This window comes from Mastigoproctus giganteus, chromosome 10 (assembly GCF_048544385.1).
Source record: "Mastigoproctus giganteus isolate SK-2022 chromosome 10, ASM4854438v1, whole genome shotgun sequence".
NCBI lineage: Eukaryota > Metazoa > Arthropoda > Arachnida > Uropygi > Thelyphonidae > Mastigoproctus > Mastigoproctus giganteus.
Window position 1 is genome coordinate 173,309,649 of NC_143584.1, and position 19,974 is coordinate 173,329,622.

The 19,974-nt window shown below is 36.4% G+C and overlaps 1 protein-coding gene across 1 annotated transcript; it reads right to left on the bottom strand.

The window, feature by feature from the left end:
• Nucleotides 1-2,267: 2,267 nt before the first annotated feature.
• LOC150079534 (ATP-binding cassette sub-family C member 1-like) lies at nt 2,268-19,402 on the bottom strand. Its single transcript, XM_090383097.1, has 26 exons — nt 19,371-19,402; nt 19,147-19,263; nt 18,625-18,804; nt 18,308-18,482; nt 17,933-18,187; nt 17,688-17,753; nt 17,328-17,465; nt 16,276-16,422; nt 14,203-14,287; nt 13,891-14,084; nt 13,587-13,763; nt 13,173-13,340; nt 12,519-12,709; nt 12,021-12,201; nt 10,208-10,303; nt 9,963-10,083; nt 8,971-9,115; nt 8,541-8,706; nt 6,903-7,102; nt 6,535-6,661; nt 6,293-6,394; nt 5,727-5,873; nt 5,446-5,604; nt 5,160-5,326; nt 4,884-5,078; nt 2,268-2,379 (listed from the first exon to the last, which is right to left on the bottom strand). The coding sequence occupies exons 1-26, from the start codon at nt 19,400-19,402 to the stop codon at nt 2,268-2,270; spliced, it is 3,843 nt and encodes a 1,280-aa protein (XP_090239223.1).
• Nucleotides 19,403-19,974: the final 572 nt, after the last annotated feature.

The window sequence follows — 19,974 nt, forward strand, 5'->3', positions numbered from 1 at the left end:
GAAGCAGGAACCACTTTATTTATCGCGTTTTTTTTTTTTTTTTTGGCACGTTAGCGTATATGCGCTGATTGGAGGAGTGAATGGAAATATGGCCGATGTGCATAAATGGTATGTTCTCGGTTGGTTGCTTTTTACTCGATTTTTGTTACAATTTGTATAGCCCTCTCAGATCCTTATAAACCTAAATTAGGTCACCTCTGAGGTGTTGGTTGCCAAGCTGTATAGCTGACATAATCGTATTCTTTCCTCGTACAGTTGTCCTTTTGCCGACCTCACCAGGAGAGTTTCCGGTCTTCGGACTCTTTCAAGAAGCTCGATGTCTTTTTTAAAATGAGGTTTTCATACTTGAAAACGGTATTCCAGGTATGATCTTACAATTGCCTTGTACAGCGGGATTATAACCTCCCTATCTCTACAGGATAATGTTCAATAAATCATCGATAGGCCTCCCGGCTACCTGATTACACTGCTCAGAAAACTTCACATCTTCCCCACCAAGTGGAGTTGAATTAAAATTGAGGTTGAATCTAATATTAATCACTTAATACTTGGAAAAAGTTTGCGGAACAGATGGATAAGTTACCTACTGAGGTAATTTATAGTATACGTTTTGGCGATGTGGGATTGACAGCGATTCCAAGTGCAACTCCCAAAGTGACTACTTCTAAGAAGAAGAATCGGTAATGAGATGTGACTGGATGAAACTATGGATTCAAGCAATATGGAATATACCTCTTTGCGATTCCAATAACACTGGTTAATTAAATATATATTTATTCCCATTGCCCCTATAATTCCACTGAATGATATGTTGCTCTATTTGGTTTTCCCAGTAGTCTCAGTTCTACTACCATCTTGGTTGGTAGCAGAATTGAGACTACTGAGAAAACCAAATCGCATAAATGTCCATTTTTGTGGAATGGACATTTATATCCTCACTGATGACCGACTGGTTCTGATCCTGCTAATGCCATTCAGATTGAATTTCTTAGCAAGAGCAGAACCAGTCAGCTTTATTACCTCTGAAAGAGTAGACGATGTGGTCAATGGATTTATATCCGGGATATTTTTGTTTCTTCAGTTATTAGTTGTTTTGAAGACTAGGAGTAGGAAGTAGGGCTCGGGCCTCATTCGGTAAGTGTGAGAACCCCTACCGTATGGGATTCAGGTGGTATGGTTGTAGGTGACAGTTTAGATAACCAGCGATAACAGTAGCTGGTAGATTCGGTGGTCAAGGCTCATTATCAGGGAAGATTTTTAGTGGAAATTAGTTCTCTTTCTTGTGTGATTAATATTCGCTTTGTCTATATGACTTTCTAACTCGTGAACTGTTTCAGCATCTGTCGCATTTCCAGTTGGCATTCAGATATTTCCCCTTCTGGTTGTTTTAAATGTAGCACGAGAGAGTAATCTTGATATACTCCCGGCAAAGGTTGCATGCTTGAGTATTTTGGATAAAAAATTTAGACGGATTCCATTAAGAAAGATGGGAATTCTTTTTGATATTCATGTCATGTAAGTCGTAATGTCATGCGATATGTCATGTAAGTCGTAATGCAAGCCAGTAAGGGGAAAGCTTTCATTATTCCTGTTTGCTCCTTCTGGCTTTGTGGGGGTCTTAACTTCTCTGGTTTCCTAACTCTTCTGCGTAGAGGCGGAGTCGAAAGCCTGGTGGCCAAGAGGTAGGTAAGATTAGTAGCGACAAATGAAAAGGCGAAGATGGTTTACTTTTCTGGGCTAATGGCTTTAAAAGTAAAGAACCACTCAAATAAAATATCAAATTGAACATCTGCTGAATGTCTAAGAAGCTCAGTATAAGTCGGTCTGAATTCCTGACCAAAAATCTCTTAGCACATGGGATTGCGTTACTTCTGGGCTCTTGCGATTACCTTAGATCGGCTGAATAGATTTAATGCGCAGAAGTATTTCGCTGTAGGAGAATTTTGTAACTAGAGTATGATACACTCGTATGTATTCCAAGATGTAGGTGGAATAACCCTTTGAGATGATGTTTATCGCATGATGGGGCAAGGGCTTATCCATAGAGTAATTGGAGAAGTTTCATCTATGGATCATCCATAAGAAACATTGAACTTAACCCCCTCCTTCCCCCCCCCCAAAAAAAAACATAATATCGTAGACTATAACGATGACAACACTTGCAAATAAAATTTCAGTCAGAGCATGTATTCGCTACAACTTCTTAAATAAAAATAGCATTTATTCCATTCATTACAAAGTTAGTTATGATATAATGTCATAGCGTATCATATAAGTCTGGCATCTTTAGCCATAGAGTGAAATTGAGAGTCAGTGTTGTCCAGCAGTTGTTGAGGATTTCCAATTTCGGCAATCTTTCCTTCATTCATTACGATGATCCTGTAACAAAAAAGAAAATATCGCAGCATCATTAAAGAGACAAAATATGTTTATAATTATCTGTTTTAAGCTTTTATGAGTAGGTTGTTGTTGTTATAATGGGGTTTTAGGAGCATCAGTGACTCAGGACATATTTCCCTGTGTATACTGTCTGTAAATTGCGAGTCCTGTGGTAGATTTTCTATTTGATGGACAAAAAAAACCAGAGTTTCCGGCAGATAAAAGCATACTATCATCGCCTGAGATCGACTAACTCAGCCACGTTGTGAAAAAGGCCCATTAAAACGTCATCAACAGGGCGCGAACTGAAGTCTTTTCCACCCGGTGTGGGAAGGACGGCGATCCTACCAACTGTACTACCCACGAGGGCACAAACACGATATGCTAACACCTCATGGACTTTGCTGCCTTAACAAACGCATTATTAACATCTTGGGTGCGATTTGGAAAGCTTTTTTTCGATTTTTTAAACCGAATACTTTACGAAATCAATTTACAGATATAATCCATTACCGATGTATGAGCATGCTTGCTGTGGTAACTCTAAAATTAAAATTTCTCTTGGTAAAGTTGCTGAGAAAATGATTCACAACTGTTTGAGTTGGCTTATTGCAACGAATAATCTGATTATCAATAAAAGAATACTTGAAGAACACCAATACTATAATCTTGACTTAAACAATCGAGGTTGATCCGTTGTTTGATTCTTTTGTCTGTCATTTTTCTGGCAAACTGCAAAAACACAAGGTAAGGTGTAAGGTATATTGATGTCATACGGCACCAGGGGTTTCCCCATCTCCATACCAGTTTGCTGGGAATGCCAAAGGTTTAAAAGTGTGTGGGTATTGTACATGTGTAATGTCGTGTACCGTTGTTCATCTGATCATTTAGCCGCTGGACCCCTGCTGGAGCCCAGCGTTGCCCCACCTTCGCCCCGTGGAGGCGAAGGTGGGGCAACGACATTACACATGTACAATACAAGGTAATGAAAACCTGTCTCACTGCAAAGTGAATGAGCGTGTTTGAACGTGACTTGGCAAACAACTAGAGAAAGGTTCAAGGTTAACCGCTGTGCCTTTGTTTCACAGGTGGCGCTTGATGCGTAGTTGCCGTGCGCGCAGTCTCGTTATTAATAGCCAGACCTCGTATTCAATATGAGTAACACTCAAAATTAATAGATCCTTCTTGAATTTCATGGTTAAGGTAGAATCTTTGGCAATGCCTCCATTACAAATAACCATCTGGTAACAGACTATATGGGTACGAGAAAGCCTTTGACACCACTTGGCACTTTCGGGTTCTTAAAGATCTTCTTGCTTCCTATGTTATTTCAAAACTTTTTGCAGTATTGGTCTTCTAGGGTCCATTAGCAAAGTATTTTGTCACCACATTTTATTCAGGAAAGAGCACTACCAGGATCATTAGGTATCATTTTATTTTTTTCTTAGAGTATACCATATGACAAATGAATCTTTCGATTACCGGTATCAATGGAGATCATTTAAAAATCATTTATTTATCTAACTGAATAAATTACTCTCATGGACTGGACATAATGGTTCTCTCCTGTCTGTGCGAAAAGCAATGGCTCTACAAAAATGTACACTTCTGCAATAAACAGTCCTTAAATTCAGATCTTGAACTTCGGCTTTACAATCACATCATCCCACTTATTGATAGCATTCCCTTTGTGGAATTAACGCTTGACAATAAACTTGAAATTTTGCTTTCTACATTGTATCAAAGATGTGCGCATTGGATGCCTTAAAAATAAAACTGAATTTACTTAACAGTACTTCCAGATACGACTTCGGAAGCAGATAGAATAACTCTACTACATTTATGCAGAACTTCGATCAGAATCTCGTTTTGATTATGGAAACCCCACTGTGATTCGGCTGGGGAGAGCGTACCGAAATGGCAAACTCCTATCCAACATAATTCCTTCAGAATTCCTGTGGGTATTTTAGAAAGACACAGGTCCGTAGCTTGCACATAGCCAATGCCTACCAAAATACGAAGTCTCCCCTTCAACCCTACTTGCAAATGACTTTTTGAACCGCAGTGGAAAATTTACATACAGAAACAAAACCGAAGGAAATAGACCAGCTGGCTTTAGATTACTTGATTTGACACAAAATTGGAATATTGATCTTACCAAGATTCAAATTGAGTCTGATAACATTGGCTTTCCATCTACTAGCCAATATACGATAACTAGCGCTTGAAATTTTCGACCCTATTCCTGCTTCGCAACATGAAATTTTCACTGATTCATTAAGTGGAATTGATGCATTTCAAGTGGGTCCTCTAATAAGCAATATACTGAATCAAATCAGATAAATCTATAACCTTTTGCGCTATCAAAAATCTTATTCGTACAATATTCAACAGAGGGCGTTAATACTGCTTAATTAAACAATTCCAATAAAGTTACCATCGATGACTTTCCATCTCACCAAAACATAAATAATGAAAATAACAGATTTAACAGCGCCACCTACCTGTCACTGTCTAGTATCGTGTGCAGACGATGAGCGATGGTAATTACCGTGCTGTCTTTGAACTCCGTCCGTATCGTGTGCTGAATGAGTCTGTCCGTTTCCATATCAACCGCAGCCGTCGCTTCATCGAGGACAAGGATTTTCGTTTTCTTCAGCAGCGCCCTGGCTAAGCACACCAGCTGTCGCTGTCCAACACTTGAAAAAAGAATTTCGAAATATATTCCTGAGCTAAAAATCATAACTCAGAAATAAACGTCACGAAAGCAAGCCACTTACCTCAAATTTTCTCCCCCTTCCTCTATCTTATGATGCAGTCCTTCGCTTAAAGATGACACAAAATTCTTAAGGTGCGAGTGGTCCAAAGCAACCCACAGATCCTCATCGGCATATTCACTATTCGGATCAAGGTTCATCCTTAATGTGCCGGTAAAAAGAACTGGTTCCTAAAGAAGAAATAAAGTGGTGAAAAAAGATGGCAGTTTGGATTGATGAGTTGCTATGACAGCGTTCAGTAAACTCCCATCTTAAAATGTTTCTATTTTCCATGGAAAACATGACCCACCTGAGGTATAATTGTTAACTTGGAACGTAGATCGTGAAGACCAATTTCTACAACGTTGAGGTCATCTATTAAAATACTGCCCTCTATTGGTTCTATAATTCTGAATAAGGCTAGTGTGAGAGAAGATTTTCCAGCTCCAGTACGTCCGACAACACCTATCTGAAATGATCCGTTTAGATTCAAATTATTGGGAAATCGCACTTGAGTTCTGTGGTTACAAATCCAGTAAATCTTCTTGAAAAATATGGGATTTTAGATGATTAAGAAAATTATCTCCTTACTTTTTCACAAGGGGTAATGTCCAGATTGATATCCTTTAGCACTAAATCCAGTCCACTTCGATAGCGGGTGCTGTAATTCTTGAAAGAAATAACACCATCATTCGGCCATGATGAACTTGGCTTTTTGTCCCATATTTCCCAAGGAGCCTACAAACAAAGAATTCTTTAAAAGACTGAGTAAAAACAATGAACTTATTTATATTAAAAACAATCGTTTTAATTTAGGGAATATAAATCATGATATGGTTTACTTGTTTTAGTATATTCTTTGGGAAAAAAGTAAATTCTTTAACATAACGTTAAGAGCAATGACTCTTATATATCCTGATTTCATTTTAATTCTTTATTTTCTTTACGTTGATGTCCAATACACGAAAAGGTTCAAGGTTCAATAGAACCTTGAACCTAGAGTCTTTCATTAATGACCAACTTCTACGCAAAAACCTGAATGCGTTGGTGCTTAAAACCAAATCCAATAGCAAAGTATCTTCGCTATATCGCTGTTTTTTGAAGAATTTAGCTGTTAAAAAAGGTAAACTTGTAAGAAATAGAGAAGCTCTTATTACCTCGGATGCTAGATGTGAATATTCGTCAACTCTCTCCACTGATACCAGCTGAGTTTCCAGAAGTGCAGATAGCCAAAGCAGAAATGCCAAAGAATCGGTAACCTAAGAAGTGATGCAGGTTTATTTACAGTGAAAACATAATCGTACTTTTAAAATAAAAAATTCAATTTCATGTTCTTAGACTTTATTCTTAGACTTTTGTTAATCCTTTGATGGAATATAGGTTATAAATTGTAACTTACATTGATGGCATAGGACACAGCCAATCCTACCAGGCCGGCTTCGATTATACCCCTGCCTAGCACTCCCATTAGCGATGTCATAAGTACGATTAAAGCTCCAAGAAAGTCAACTCGTACTGACAACCATCTAAAGAAAAAGAAAAATGATTGGCAATGGATGTATTATGTTAAAATATTCTTTCTTGTAATCTTTTCAAAGAATCCCTGATGAAATAATCTGATTATTCTTTATTTTAAGCGCGTCCACCTCTTCAATAGAACAATAGAGGACAGCATCCATTGTTAATCCATGGATGATGTCCCCTATCTTTTAAGCATCCATGGTTTAATCATGAATAATGTCATCTTGTTGTTTCTCGGATATTCACCTGTTCACGGCCATATTCAGGAAGAAAGCCTTGAAGTTCAAATCGACTTCATCCCCTGATTTACTTTCAAATTCCTTTTCAACCGAATAAGCCCGGATGGTGTACGCGCCTTGGATTGACTCTGAGAAGTGACTATAAACTGGCGACCTGGTAACAGACTCCAAGCGTTTAATCTGTCGTGCGCTAACTATGTACAGTTTCTAAAGAACATAAAACAGATGTTAAAAAGAAGTAATGAATGTTCAATCTGAAACCGAAAACCTTACACTAAAGCTAAAGTTTACAACAATCTGTGTTGTAAAATTACTAACAGGAGACAGAGCCTCTGATCAGATTTAAAGGAATGTTTGAGTATGCGACTAATTCATACACTTACTGGCCAAAAAATTCGAAACTCCTTATTCAATATCTAGTAGCCTATTTGCCGAATTATAGCACGTACAGGTCATGCCATGGTATGGATTCCACTAGAGGTCTGAGGGAGTCTCACTTCAGATTTGACTATTCTTCCATCAGGATATTTGTCAACTGCTGTATTGTGGTCGGTAAAGAACTGCGCAACCGAAATTCCCTTTCCCCGCCTAATCTGCCGATATGAATGTGGAGAATTAGTTGCCAGCATAGATATTGGAAATCTTGGGAATGTTCCTCGAACTATTCAGATACAGTGTTTGATGAATAATTGCGTTTTCGTCTTGAAAGAATCTATCGCAATCCGGGTAAAAATGAGACATTTAAGGGTGAAGTTGGTGCGATATAACAGAAGGATATTCTTTGAAGAAATCACGGCCTTCAATCAGCATGAGTGGGCCAAGTCAGTACCAACAGAACGTACCACCATGGTACCACCTCCAACCGATTGAGCGATGGACACGAGATAGTCTAGATGCACAGTTTCATGAGGTTCAGGCCGCACTTTCACCCTACCATAGGTGCAGAAAAATGTAAATCGAGACTCATCAGACTACACGATCTTTAAAAAAAATATTCCACAGTCCAGTATTGGCGCTGGCGGCATCACTCCAGTCGAATCTTTCGATTTTTTGCAGAAAGAAGTGGCTTTCGCATAGGCACGCAACTACCAAATCCAAGATTTTTCAACTCAATCGGCTGGAAGTGGTATCATAGTGGAACTGTCGACAGATCCAGGTCCAGCTGATTAGACAATCTCATGATCCTTTAAAAACTAATAATATAAGTAACTGGATGTAGCGTAATTTAATTTAAATAGTCACGATAAACTGACTTATCATAATATGCGTTTATGATTTTATATAAAAGTGGAAGGTCTAAAAGTTTCCTATGGTCGTCTGGGTTCGTAGGACCAAATTTGTGACAATTTGATACTACTTTCTTGGGGTCTACAGAACCCCAAGAAAGTGTACAGTATTATCTGGCACCAAGGAACTTGTGATCATACCAGATGGCAACTTATATTTCCATATTATATTCCAATTATCTGTAAAAGATTTCTAATTTTTTTGGCCAATGGGTATATGATGGTTTCTAAAGGTATAATATACGATTATCATTTATCCCATGCTATTCTATTCTGTTTATTATATTTCTTAGAATCCAGCGACTTTCTAGATGAAACTAAAACCAATATCGAAAAAAAGGAACACAAAACCAACTTACCATTACACAATAATAAATAATACAAATTAACACCAAGGCTCCAATAAAGATGGAATTTGATACACAAATAATGATAAAAGATCCCAGTACACCTAACGAGTTGAAAATCAATGTGTCGGCAGTTGTTGGCACATTCACATCAATAATATCGGTGTCTTTGCTAAATCTGGAAAAGGTGGGAAAAGATAAGATCTGAATGTAGTATCAAAAATATTATTATTTATTCAATAAATGAATTATATTTATTATATTTATTATATATAGCCTTTCGGGGCTTTTGGCCCTGTATTTTTTGGGCCATGTTTTTGTTAAATTATGAGCATTCTTGCATGATTTGGAAGAGGATTGGTTTGATCAGGAGATTGAAGCAATCCCCACTCCTATGTCGATGGGCGAATTCTGTAATGTAGTTGATTTTCACTTTAGTTACCTGTTCAACATTCGTCCTAGAGGCGTTGAATCAAAAAATGACATCGGAGATCGTAGTATTGACAGTAACATTCCCTGGTGGAAGAGATTGGAAGCTCTTGTGGATGCAAAAGCCATCATAATCGCTCCAAAAAATACAAAAATACCTGAAATATATTAAAAAGTGGGACGTTAATGAATGGCACTTATAATAATTAAGTCATGTATTTTGAATAGTAAATATTTTAAAATTAAACTAGTCAGAATATTAGAAACCGGACTTCAGTACCTGGCAAGGGTACTGAAGACCTAACTAGTAGTCGAAAGATATCTTGCGTAACTTTAAGCCATTGTCTTATTCCTTTCGGAAGTGAATGTTTAGTCTCCAAAACCATTTACATTATGCATACTAGCCTTCAAACAAGTCATTTTTAGAAGTCGGTTATTATATCAAGGCCCTCGTGGGAGCATAGCTGGTAATAGCTTCCTCCCCACACTGGGTGGAAAAGGCCTGAGTTCGAATCCCATCAATGGCGCAGGGAATTTTTATCGATCTTTTTCACAACATGGCTGAGTTAATCGGTCTCCTGCGAGGGTAGCATGGTTTCTTTCTTCCAGAAATTCTGGTTTTTCATCCAGAGAACAGCAAATTGACCACAGATCGCATGGAATTTACAGACATATTAATTATACACGGCGGAATATGGCCTAAGCTGCTGATGCGCATAAAACCCTACAACCAAACAACCTATTACGTCAAGAGGCTACCTATCTTCTCAAGGTTTGCTTATTAATTAAGCTGACATAGTAATCTGGTGATATCATGAACTAAAGATTTTTGTTGTATCTTGGCCAGGCTGTGTACATAATTAAACAGTGATTGGACAATTGGATTAAAATATTTTCTCTTTAATCCCTTGAGGAAAAGAAAAACGTAAGACTTTCCTGTTTTATTATCTCTGGTAATACTTAGAACTTCAATGCTTTCTTCAACCAATCCTTTATTTTACATACCTTTTCCAACGCCCAATAATCCGTACACCGAAATGCGAATGTTTCTTAAAGGGATATCCTGCGTGCCATCTGGTAGAGGGCTATCTTCTGTCCATTCACTTAGCCACAAACCAGACAAGATCTAAGATTATTAAAGAGAGAAAAACGGTACAGGTAAGAAGGTGAGATATACATTTCGTTAAGATTCATTTTTTCCAAGACTAGTTTATTCAATTATACTTATGATTTCTGTTAAAATGAATTACCTCTATTACTTGGTAGCCGATATAACCTATGACAGTAGCGATGGCCAAGCGAATACTTGCATTCCTAATGTATTTCGTATATACAGTGGCCGAAACCTAATAAAAGAAAAAACAATAGAAAAGACAAAAAAATCTCAGTTTTTCTTTTCTCAAAGAAATGAGCAGTATTCCTTTCAAGAAAAGCTTAAAGATTAACCTGAAGCAATAGATTAAGATCAACTAGCAACTTATTGTATTTGTAGAATTAATAAAGAATGTATTCGGTGTACTTCTGAAATAAACATAAACAAACGCGACATTGCATTTAACATCATATATAACCGTTGTGTTATTTTTTATTTATTTATTTTTTTTGCCTACAAATACAATCGATTTCTGATTTTAAACTAAACTGAGTACTGGGAACAACTTTCCCATTGGGGAAAAAGGATTTGATTAGCTAAATTGTAAATTTAGAAATCGTAAAATCTAAAAGGCAATACTCAGTCCAAAGAAAAGAACACCATTAAAAAATTCTTCAACACAACGCAGTATCCTTTGGACTTCTACTTTGTGAAAGAAATTTTATATTAGAACAAGACAATGACTTGTTGTCTTAAAATATCTTAAAATACTTTGCACTGTATTGTTTTTTTTTATATTACTTTAAATTGTCTTAGCTCATTTAAAAAAAAAAACAAACTAACGAAAACTATTGTCATAAGCTGTGATTCTGAACTTTTAGGCGGGAGGAACGTCCGATGGTGTTATATCTAGTGAATATGGGGGTGATTCAAGATTTCAAAGCCCCACTTATTAAGTTTAGCCAGGCAATGGCAGATTTGTGAGTAGGCGCGTTGTTCTGGTGGAACAAGAATCATTTGCTGAGTTTTTGTCGGCATTTGTCTTTTATGTTTTTACGCAAGTGCCTCACAGGTTCTACGTAATATGCCTCTATGACTGTCTAGCCGTTGTGAAGGTAATCCACTAGCAACAGTCCCTCTGTAGCCCAAAAAATCGATGTGATCACCTTGCCAGAAGAAGGCATCGAATTGGCTTTCTTGGGATAGAGAGAACAGATGTTTCTACTGTTTGGACTGCTCCTTTATCTATGGCTGAAAGTGATGGACCCACTTCTCATCCATGGTTACAAACCTTTCAAGGAAATTTGCTAGATCTTGAAAACAATGCAATTATTCACTTGACTTGACAGCATTTGTGACCTGCTGTCATTAACTTTGAGACCCATCGTGCCGACACCTTTTTCATAGCGAGTACGTGGTAGACACGTTCAGATGAGATGCCGAAGACGTTAGAAATTCCTAACCATGGAATAGGAAGCGGCATCCTCCAGCACTGTTGTAACCATATTCGCCTGAATTGCCTTTGGCGTTAGTTCCTTTTTTTCCCGAATATTGGATGACTGCATGGTGACTGATTTTGACTATCAACTTCAGGACCTGTAATTAAAAAAAAAAAGACATTATTGAAACTTTTTGGGTTACTATTTGAAGTGTTATACATTAAGTACAGAAATTTTTATCACTGTGTCACTACTCTTTCATATTCAGGTAACGAACTTTTCAAATCCCCCTCTTACATCGTGTTTATAATCGCGTTCTGGAGACAGTTAATGGATTACCCGACCTACGGTTCAACCATCACAAGAAGGTTTGAACCGTGGGGATAGCAATCCTTCCCATATTTAGGAATTTCATGACTTTCTTGTTGAGGAGGATTCTCAAGGAGTACTTTTCTTAATGATACACTGTAGTATAAGGGTTTTTCATAATGGTTTAGTCGTATGGGGCGCTTTTATTTCGTGGTCTCTTACCTTTCCTTCCACCATTTTTTCTTCCTGCACAAGAGTAGCATTTTGTGTTGGTACACTCAGACCGTCTTCTGATTTTGATCTCTCCAGTGACTCTGAAGTCTGCCTGTCTGGAATTCGACGTCTCTTTATTTTCTTTGACACATCGGCTTTCTCTGCAGACAGTTGGGAAGTTATGTCGGGCCTACAAAGTACAGATTTTTATATTAAAAAAACAAAAACAAAAAACAAACTGAATTGCAGTTATTTCAGAAAGAGAATTGACCAAAGCGAGACCTCAGTTAAGAAAATACCTTTTTATTATTCGACCACAATCGCAAAATAGTGATGCGTGCCCCCCCCCCCCCAAATTGATTGCGCCCTTTCAGTTAAGGGGAGAAAACCCTAATAACTGTAGCTCTATGTCAACTAGTACGTGTTTTACGGTTGGTTTAAAAATTTGTTAAGAAATCCAAGAATCCATGTTAAGTTTAAAACCAAGAAGTCCATCTTTGCGCTAACCTTTTCTGATCTTCATCGTTGTCCAACTCGCTGTCATAGTTACTTTCCTCTAGAAAGAACTCAGAAGATATAGAATTACTAGTCAGAAGCTGTCTGTAAGTGCCAACCTCTGTAATTTTGCCATCTTTCATTACAACTATTGAGTCAACCTCGGATAGCACAGACAGATTGTGAGTAACCAAAACCCTAGTCTGGAAAAAAATAATAATAATTAAAACTCTCTCTTAGATTAATAGGAAAGATATTTCTTTAAATATATGTAGGGGTCCTAAGACTATCATATCACAAAGAATGCCTTATAGCTGTATAGAAAAACATTTTCTTCAACAGAAACTGTTATAGTAATAATATAGTGTGGGTTCTCGACTAACCTTAACTTCTTTATCGAAAATACAGGTCTTCTAATATATAGGATATTTCAATTAAAAGGAAATGGGATCCACCTCGCCTTAGGTTTAGACTGTTTTTCTCTCGACTTTCTTTGTCGCATATGAGCTCAAAGGTTTGAATTCGGAGTTAAAATTGAACCAAGGGTTATTGTTCAGATTTTACGATTTCTAAATTTAAATGAATTTTAAAAGAAATTTCCGAGCAAACAAGGTTGCGCGTTAAATGCATACAAAATTCCTACTAGTTAAATGAGTTATAATTTACCTTATGACGTAGCAGTCCTTCAGGACCAATGACGTGCTTAAGGATATGCTTTCCTACATGAGAATCCACTGCACTTAATGGATCATCCAAGAGATAGAGGTCAGCATCTTGATAGAACGCCCGAGCAAGGCTAACACGTTGTTTCTGTCCACCACTAAGATTAACTCCCTGAAATAAGAAAGCGCAATCAACTTTATATTATTTAGACATACATTTCCATTAAAACCCATTTATAGTGCGCTAAAATTTCTTTTCACATAAATTCAACAAATTTCACCATTCAATGCGGTCTACTTCTGCAAAAAAAAAAAGCATCGATCCAGCCATTATTCATACCAATCCCTGGAGTAACCCATACAAGACATTAAAATGTTTAAAAGTATTTGAAGTAAAAAGAAACCGTAAAAATTGCACCTTTTCTCCAATCTCTGTCATATCCCCAGCAGGCAACACCTTCAAATCAGGACGTAGACAGCATCCATCCAATGCCTCTTGGTAGGTGGCATCGTGATAGCTTTTCACGAAAATTATATTTTGTTTCAATGTGGAATTTTGAATCCACGCTTGCTGTGGGGTGTACGCTACTTTACCCTAAAAAAGAAACACAGAAATTAATTTACGAGTATTGGTGTTTATTTTATTTGTTTATATATTTTAAAATATTAAAAACACCGACATTTTATAAATTCTCTACATTTATAACGTTATGTTTTCTGACCTGGACGTTTACTGTCCCATCTAGTTTATACATGTCGCCCAGAATGGCAGAGAGAAGAGAAGATTTGCCTGTACCAACTTGACCTATTATTGCAATGAGTTCTCCTTTGCGTACAGTTAAACTGATATTTTTAAGCGTTGGTGGATCGTCCAGAGACCAAGAAAAAGTTGCTCCTTGAATAGAGATGGAAGTTTCTACAAACAATTATTATAAATGAATACATTAAGAATAACATCGTTTATGTTAAGTTAATACTATCAGTGTTAATTTGCTTCTGACTGATATTAATTTTAAATATCTCTACAAACTTACCTTTAGGTGGGTCATGTCCAATCCTGTTCGGATCCAGTTCTTCGCAATGGAAAAAGGTGTTTAGTCTCTGTAGAGAAACTCTAGTCTACAAAAGAAAAAGGGATATTTAATTATTTCTATATTCCTAGTTCCTAATTCCTAGACCTCATTGTATATCCTGTATTCCACTCTTTCTTCCAAAAAGTGTCAATAAGTTTGGCCACTCAGTCACAGTAAAAGAACATTAACTGAACATCAACAATATCGCACCAGCAGTCAATAAAGAATTGCTCTTCAGTGAACCTTACTATTACACCATGCAGATTTTCTTTCCTACATTTGTGAACATTGAGCGAATTGATTACTACATCCTTTGCAAAGTTTGCATTATCAGTAAATGGTAACTTAGTGGCAAAAATAAGATCTTGGACATTATGATGACGTAGCTATTCATAGAACTGTTGTTGGATTTCCGTCAAGTAAACAAGCAAATCGACCCCAAAACACACGCAATTTTACAGACATAATATGTAAGGTGCAATGTTTTAAGTCGCTGATGCGCCTTAAAACTCTACAACAACAACTTGCTAAGTCAATTTTGTCATAGCCTTACTTGCCAAAGCAACTAAGGCTGGAGACGGTTCTAAATTATGAGCATTCTATAGATGGTTTGCTTGTTTTGCTAGCTGAAAAACCCGAATTTCGGAGAATAAATTATAGAATCTTTGCTAGGCTGTAACTAGACCAAATGAGGAAGACAAAAGAAGGGTCAATAAAAGTTGCTCCCATGTTTTGAGGGGATTAGAACCACGGTCTTTCCGACATAATATGGGGATGTTAGATGTATGTTGCCCATAAACAGAAAGACACCTTAGCTGCTTGAAATCGTTTGCTGCATTGATACTTAAAGAGATGGTAACTCGAATATTTGAGGAATGCGATATTGTCAATGTATTAACAATTCCAGTAGATTACGCTTAAGCATACAATGCGAAATTATTCACAGTGAAGCCAACTGGTATACAAGCTATTGATTTTGTGTGCTCACATATTAGTAGACTGATAATTCTAAAAAGATGGAATTAATTTGAAAAAAATTATTAGAAGAATTACGGGCTAATAAGCTTAAGAAATTATAGAGAAATCGCTAACAATTAAAGGCAAATATGCTTAAGAAATCATAGAGGAAAAAAATTGTTAACAATTACAGGCTAATGCACTTAAGAAATTACAGAGAAGTTAACAATTATAGGCTAACATGCTTAAGAAATTGCAGAGTGAGTGTTAACAAACAGTAATTTCTCTTAATTTCTTAATTTTTCTTAACAATTCCTAGAATTTCTGAAGCATATTAGTCAGTTGGCCAATATGCTAAAGCCTGTAATTTGTAAAGTATATTAGTCTACAGACTAATAAAATAAATTACAGAGAAACCGACAATTACAGGCTAATACACTTAAGAAATTACAGAGAAATTACAAATATGGGCTAACAAGCTTAAGAAATTAAAGAATTAAGAAAAAATAATTAAGAATTAATAAATTAAAGCATATTAGTCTACAAACTAATATGCTTTACAAATTACAGGCTAATTGCAGGCCTTGCAATTAGCCTGTAAGCCAGATTATTACTTGCAGTTAGTACCTTTTTTTCCCGTATAATGTACATCTAATGTGGGAAGTGGCACAGTTGCATATGAACACATCTAATCCAGCAAATTTTCCAATAAACCATGTTAGCAATCTGAAAACCAGTAGCAAGGACAGGAATAGACTTCCCACTTGATTCAAGAGTCGAACTTGATTCTAGTAAACTAAACTTCATGAGTCACTTTACTACAGAAATTCAAGATTGAATTATCTGTGCTTCTAAATCAGTCCCACATAAATTATTTTGCATAGCAACAACGTTTCTACATTTAGCACATCACGCTGATCGCGTGGCACGCGTTAAAATTAAGTTAACTGCTAAAAGAATGCGTAAATAAAAAATATACGTATATAATTATACAATTACAGCAATATTTCTTTATTTATAATCCATAATAATTTAAAATTATTTTTAAAATATATAATAGAAATATAATCAAGTTACCTGAACAAGACTATTTATTACTTGAGGAATCTCCTTTAATGCTATTCGTAACATGTTGAAAAGGGTGAGAGAAACAAAAGCTGTGCTCGGATCGAGAATATTTTTTTCGTCAGTCAGTACGAATGTCGCAAATGATGCTATTGTAACCTTAAAAATAAATAAATTAATTAAATCGGTACATAATTAAATAAATATGATACGCTCATTTATTTCAAAACCAATATATTTATTTTACAAAAATACACAAAAAGAACGATCCGATTTTAAACAAAGTTGGTGATATGTTAAGAGGGATTATAGGAATAATTGATCAGAGGAAATGTCCCTCAGTTGGATGTCTCGAGAATTTTTTTCTCGAGACATCCAACTGAGGGTCTTCGAGATAGGATGGATTGACGACCTACAAGAGTGCGGAATATCCTTCCACGATATTGCTGGTTGTACGAGAGGTCCCTACAGCTCATCAATATTGGACATAATGGGAAGAGTAAGGCGCCCTTATTTCTAAAGAAAGTGGTTGGATGGCTCCTGACCTCAAATTCGATACCAGCACTTTCGATCCTTCATTTGAAAGCTCATTTGGAAAGAGACCTGGATATTATATTAATTTTCAACAATATAAACATTTTTCATTGATATCTGAAAAAAAAAAAAAAAAACATTGCAGTCATTTGAAAATTAGTCCTCGTGGGGGTAGCACAGTTGGTATAATCACCGTCCTCTCCACATCAGGTGGAAAAGACCTAAATTCGAATTCCGTCAATGGCGCGAGAAATTTTTATGGCTGACGCCTACAACCCTACAGCCAACCATTTGAAAACTAAAAATTGATAAAAAAGATATCGATAATCCACACGAACTTTGGTCAAAATCGGACCACTCTTTCGTAATGTTTTCCTTTGCTATGAGTACGTATATTAAGCTTGGTCTAAACCACTGAAAATTGTCGCGAGCTTTCTTATTTATAGCCTATTTGAATATTCTTAATCGATATCTTTCGCAAATCGAAGTAATCGAGGACGCGAATTGGGTTAAGATTTATAATCGCTTACCAGAAAAGGAGTACAACTCCAGAGGAAAGTTATTCCAGCGTTCAAGAAAGCATATTTTCTAATAATAGCCACTTCCTTTTTCCTAATGTTGGTTAAGTGGTTCATGAAAGGAATTTCCCAGGCATACAGCTTCAGAATCTAAGAAATAAAAAGCTCCCTTAGTGAGAAGAAAAGCATAACAAGTGGACAGTCCCCAAACTTTTCCAAATTTCAGAAACAACCGGTTCGCTTAATGACATGATAAACATTACAAATGAGCTAATCCATAACTCATAAACCTTGAATATCATTTTAAAAATAGTATAATTGATTACAACAGAATAAAACAAAACTCCATGATGTTGAAAATTAAAATTTTACCTTAATTGCTGAAATTATCTCGTTCGTATACTTCAGGCGCGAATCTTTCAGCTTCATTTGTTTTCCCTGGAAGAAGACAACATAAATATTCATGCTTTCATCGTTTTATAACATAAATATTAAAGACAGTAAGACAGTATTGGTATCAAAAATTAGTTGGTACCAATACTGCTGTATTCTAAGCAAATTTTCTGTTTTATGAAATAAGTAAGCCCACGTACATATAAATATTTGTTCAATGATACCTGTAAAACACGGGCCATGCGAGCTAAAATTCCAGTGACAGGCACAGCCAAGACCATGACAGCTAAACCGACAAGACATGATGGTCCCAGATATCGCCACAGTAAAGCAATTGTCAGTAAAATACGTAATGGTGCACTCCAGATAAAATTTATAAAAAACAACACCCGAAATATTCTGTCTGTGTCTACTGCCATCAGATTGACCAATTCTCCAACGGTATATTGATGTCTGGACATATTTGAGATACGCAAAGACTGCAAAAGAGAAAGAACTATAGGATAATAGGTACTAGTTTTAATAGTAATAATTTTAATACTTGCAACCAACTTAGAATCAATGAACCACAGGTAATGACTATTGTTAAATTCGCTGACCTTCCTGTAGATGGCAGAAATGAGGGCTCCTTTAACCTGAATGGCTGTGGTAATGCTATAGAACATGGAATGAGCGAGAAAAAGCTTCGAAATTAACGATGATCCGAACAGAGCTGCCGTGTACACATACCCTCTCCAGTTGGGTTCATCTCCGGACACAAACTGGATGAGTGAACTGAAACAAACAAATAAAAAGTTAAAATTTTGACACTGCTGAGACACGCGTAAACTATGATATACAACTAATGGGTGAGTGATGATGTATATGGCAATAAAAGTATTATTTATTATTTAAGCATCGTTTTGATGACGCTTACTCAAGAAGTAGCGGTGGAAGTAATCTGGTCAGATCAAAGATCAACTCCATTACTGCAGCGATAGTTAACAAAGGCCAGAATGTCCTCGCTAATGACCAAGCCATTGATTGCTTTTGTGTTTTTGTGGTTTCCTTCACCCTATCCGACGAGGAAGTTTCTAGTGCTGAAGAATCTTTATGCCTATGAAAGAAAGAAAGATGTATTCAGCAGAGATGCTGAAAACAAGAGCGTCAGAGATTCAAAGACAATGAAACATGCTTAAGAAATTAAAGAAATTATAAATGAAAGCCATATTTGATTGTTTTTTTTTTTTTTACAATTCTGGTCTGTTACGTTCTTTCTTCTGGTTTTTCTTCTATGGTCTGATTGCTGGTTGTATTTTGTATCCATTTCAGATAAAATGACAGGTTTTTTTTTAATCAATGTGGTTTAGAAATCTTTTTAAGTTCACCCCAAGAAAAGTTCTCTGAATTCAACATGCTTATATATATACTTCAAACTTTACGACTATAAATTACTCACAGCTGTTTCTGCCATCGGGTATCCAGTTTACTAAATACGTTCTTCGAGGTCAAATAATCCGGTAGAGGAAAAAGGTCCTCATTTTTCAAAATATGGCGAAATCCGTAAAATATATACCTGATAAGAAAAAATAAAAAAGAAAAGGAAAAAAAAAAGCGCATCAATATATGCCATCTTAAAATACGTTAAAACTAAGCCATATTATACATATTAAATTAACTTACTTATCTGCCCAAGCAAATAACATCCGAGACATGAAGGATTCATCTGAAAGGATGGGCTTGGTCTGTAATAGAAAAACAACGTTTAAATTAGCAAGAGTAGTTTTAGACTCAGTACAGCCTCAATTATCCGAACTGACTGGAGAGAACTCCTGTTCGGATTATCGAACACTGGTGAAATTAGACTTATAAATGAACGAATTATGGTGTTGTGAAGAAGTTAAAAATATAGCGCAGCTCTGAAGTGGTAACTTATTTACCTTTTCATCTGACCACACTTCACCAAATCCAGCGAAAAGCCATTGGCATATAATGAGAGGATAGCTGAGTACAGTGAGTATGTATTCGGTTTCGCTAACTACGTAAATGTCCTGAAAAATAAATAAACTTAAGGGATCGACAACCACAAAGTATACTTCTTCAAAGTTTTCATTTGTCCATTAATAACTGCACATGCGCGCGCACACGGTCCTCTTACAAAGTTCTCTCTTACCTCGATTAATATTCTTCTCAGAACTGAATGGTATGTAATCGTTCCACATAGAGATACAAGGAACCAGAATAAGAAAAGTAAAACGGATGACCTTTTACCTCTTTCGATGTCTCT

Excerpts from the sequence above, each read along its gene's own strand:
- LOC150079534 (XM_090383097.1), bottom strand. The coding sequence starts at position 19,402 with ATGTCTCGGATGTTATTTGCTTGGGCAGATAA. Across the intron at positions 18,805-19,146 it reads ACCCGATGGCAGAAACAGCT|GCATAAAGATTCTTCAGCAC; the intron begins GTGAGTAATTTA and ends TTTCTTTCATAG. Across the intron at positions 2,380-4,883 it reads ACGATACTAGACAGTGACAG|GATCATCGTAATGAATGAAG; the intron begins GTAGGTGGCGCT and ends TTTTTGTTACAG.